Raw genomic sequence first — 3029 nt, 5'->3', positions numbered from 1 at the left:
CTAAAGCACAGGCTCTCCTACCTTCCGGCCCCATCTTCCTCCTTTACTCATGAGCTCCTGACCCCAGTGACCTCCTTGCAGGGGTCTGCATTGTTTTAGGCTTGCTGTATTCCCTGCTTCTCCTTTTCTCCTGAGACCCCACCCTCTGCCCAAACTTTTCCCCTGAGACCCCACCCCCTGCTCTTCCTCTTCCCCTATAGAGCCACCCCCCTGATCAGACCTGAGCTTGATTTTGGTAAGAGCTGCCCAGGGAACCACTGTGGAGAGTCCCAGGCTCACCGGCGTCCCTGGTTTGAACATCCTTGGGGTGGGGAGACAGGCTGGGGGCTTCTTTCTGGCAGCTTTTATCATGGCCCCGCTCTGGCTTCTGGCCTGGACAGGGGATGGAGCCCTGGGTAATGAGGAGGAGCAGGGGATGGGATCTCAAGGGGGATGACAAGTGGCTGGGGCGATGTCACAGAGGGACGGGGCTCTTGCATGTGTCCCGCTTTTGCCTTTTGAGAGGTGGTCACCCTATAGTGAATGTGCTGGACTGGGACAGGAGCTAGCCACATCTTTGTTGGGGAGTTGAAGCTCATTTCCACCCCCTTTGCATTGCTGGGGCAGCACAATCTGAGGGGAGGAGGAGGGAATCTGGGCCTGAGTCTCTTGCTAGAACTCCTGTGTGTCAGACCCTCACTCACACATGCAGCTCTGCTCTGCCTCAGTGGGGAGTGGCTCAGCAGGTGTGTGGTGTGCAGAGCCATTAATGGGGGAGCTGCAGGGGGTTCTGTGAATGGCTTTTCTTGGGGCTCTGACGTTAGTCATGTCTCTGACACGACTCAGTCACAACCACTTGGCTCAGGGTGTAGGGGAAGGGTGGGTGTCCGTGGCCCTTGAATAGCCCCTGTCCACAGCTGGTGCAGCCCCCATGGTCACGCAGCACCCAGAGTGCTCAGGAAGGGCCAGGACTGCGACTCCACAACAGCCTTCCACCTTTTTTCATGGTCCCTTGTTTTTTAACCAGAGACGGAACAGCTACAGCCCAGGTGTAATGGGAAACAACGTCCAGATCCCTTCTCTTTATTGACTGTATCAGCAAGAATAGTGAGGTTGGAGCAGCCACCGATACTGCTCTTTACTAGCCAACATCTCATCTGTCCCCTGGCTCTCCACAATCACATTCAATTTTTAAATGCTGCTTCCTGCTTGGTTTCCTTCCACCAGTGCACTGCCCTCCCTCAACAGTGTTTGGGGAGAAGCCACCACACATTGCTCAAGGACTTAGACCCCACCTGAACCACTACAGAGTGGAGATCAGTAGCTCATGTCGCCTCAGATGTAAGTGTCCAGGAAGGAATAGGTGACCCTTGTTTCTCATGGCCAATATCAGCAGCGCAGGATCCAGGTGATGAACTGACCCTTTATTTGATGAACACCCTGATTATTCTCGCACGAAGGTGTTTGCTTTTCACGCTGTACACAATTGGGTTCATCAGGGGTGGGACCAGCAAGTAGACATAGCCCAGGAGAATCTGAAGCAAGTGAGAAGAGCTATTCCCGAATCTGTGTATCACAGACAAGCCAATTTCTGGTGTGAAGAAGAGCAGGACGGCACAGAGGTGGGAGACGCAGGTGTTCAGGGCCCTGAGGCACTCCATGGGGGATGCGACACTCAGCACTGTTTTGATGATCATCACATAAGAGAGAAAAATGAGCAATGAATCCAACCCAACCGTTAAGAGTTTAACAGACAAGCCATAGATGCTATTGACTGTGATATCTGAACAAGCCATCTTCATGACCTCCTGATGCAGACAGTAGGAATGGGAGAGGACATTGGCTCGACAGTATCGGAACCGTTTCAGGAGAAATGGGACTGGGAATACTAGGACCACCCTTCTTAGTGCAAACACCAGTCCCATTTTGGCTATTCTTGGCGGAGTTAATATGGAAGCATATCTCAGCGGGTTACAGATTGCAACAAAACGGTCAAAGGCCATCAGCAACAGCATGGAGGATTCAGTTAATGAAAGCGAGTGGATGAAGAAGACCTGGGCAAAACACGCATCGAGGCTGATCTCCCTAGAGTTAAACAAGTATATGCCCAGTATCGTTGGCATGGTGGCTATGGATAAGCCAAGGTCTGTAACGGCCAACATGGAAAGGAAAATATACATAGGCTCATGGAGGCTCGGATCTGTTTTTATAATGAACAGAATGACTGAATTTCCAACTATCGAAATAACATACATTAAGCAGAAGGGGATAGAGATCCAGAGATGGACGTCTTCCTGCCCAGGTATCCTGGTGAGAAGGAACACTGCAGAGTTGAATTTGGTGTCATTGACAGATGACATAATGTACTAGGCTCGTCCGAGGAGTTTTGAGCTTTCCTTCCTGAAAAGAAAAAGAACAGGAGAATAGATGATATTTAACTAGACATCTTTCTGCTCTCAGTGGAAGACTAGTTTCAGAGTAGCAGCCGTGTTAGTCTGTATCCGCAAAAATAACAGGAGTACTTGTGGCACCTTAGAGACTAACAAATTTATTAGAGCATAAGCTTTCGTGGGCTACAACCCACTTCTTCGGATGCATAAAGAGTGAACCATATATATATAAGTGGAAGACTAGAGACTCCCAGGAGCTGAAGGAAGATCAGCAAAAATATTGTCTTGGATTTTCACCACCGATAGGAGGATGGGCATTGCCAGACTGGATCAGACCTGTCATCCATATAGCTGAGTATCCAAGGGCCAGTTCAAGATGCTGCAGAGGATGGTCCAAGAAGCTCTGTAATAGGCAGCTATGAGATAACCTGCTCCCAGGGAATGTTTTCCCCTGACACCCACTAATTAGAGACATGTTTTGTGGTATAATCAGGAAGGTTTACAGCCCTTAGAAGACTCTTTTAAAAACCCTCATTATTGTAATTTAATTTTCTGCTTAGCCATATTAACATCCCTTCCCTCTTTGAAACTTTCTAAGTTCTTGGACCCATTGATATCTTGTGGCTGGGAGTTCCATAACCTACTTGAGCACTGTGTGAT

General features: G+C 49.3%; 1 protein-coding gene across 2 annotated transcripts; it reads right to left on the bottom strand.

Moving 5' to 3' along the window:
- Nucleotides 1-2378, bottom strand: LOC135882465 (olfactory receptor 51G2-like). Of its 2 annotated transcripts, XM_065409383.1 has the most exons (2): nucleotides 1436-2339; nucleotides 1-17 (listed from the first exon to the last, which is right to left on the bottom strand). In XM_065409383.1, exons 1-2 carry the CDS (start codon nucleotides 2337-2339, stop codon nucleotides 1-3), a joined length of 921 nt encoding a protein of 306 aa, XP_065265455.1. The 2 variants fall into 2 exon arrangements, with proteins under 2 accessions (XP_065265455.1, XP_065265463.1); XM_065409391.1 differs by lacking the exon at nucleotides 1-17 and having other exon boundaries at nucleotides 1404-2378.
- Between the last annotated feature and the right edge of the window lie 651 nt (nucleotides 2379-3029).

Source organism: Emys orbicularis, chromosome 1, assembly GCF_028017835.1.
Source record: "Emys orbicularis isolate rEmyOrb1 chromosome 1, rEmyOrb1.hap1, whole genome shotgun sequence".
Lineage (NCBI taxonomy): Eukaryota > Metazoa > Chordata > Testudines > Emydidae > Emys > Emys orbicularis.
Note: the sequence above shows the minus strand (reverse complement) of the source record. Positions and strands in the feature narration are given on the sequence as shown.

Bases quoted from the DNA above. Each gene is read 5' to 3' on its own strand.
- LOC135882465 (XM_065409391.1), bottom strand. From the start codon at position 2,339: ATGTCATCTGTCAATGACACCAAATTCAACTCTGCAGTGTTCCTTCTC.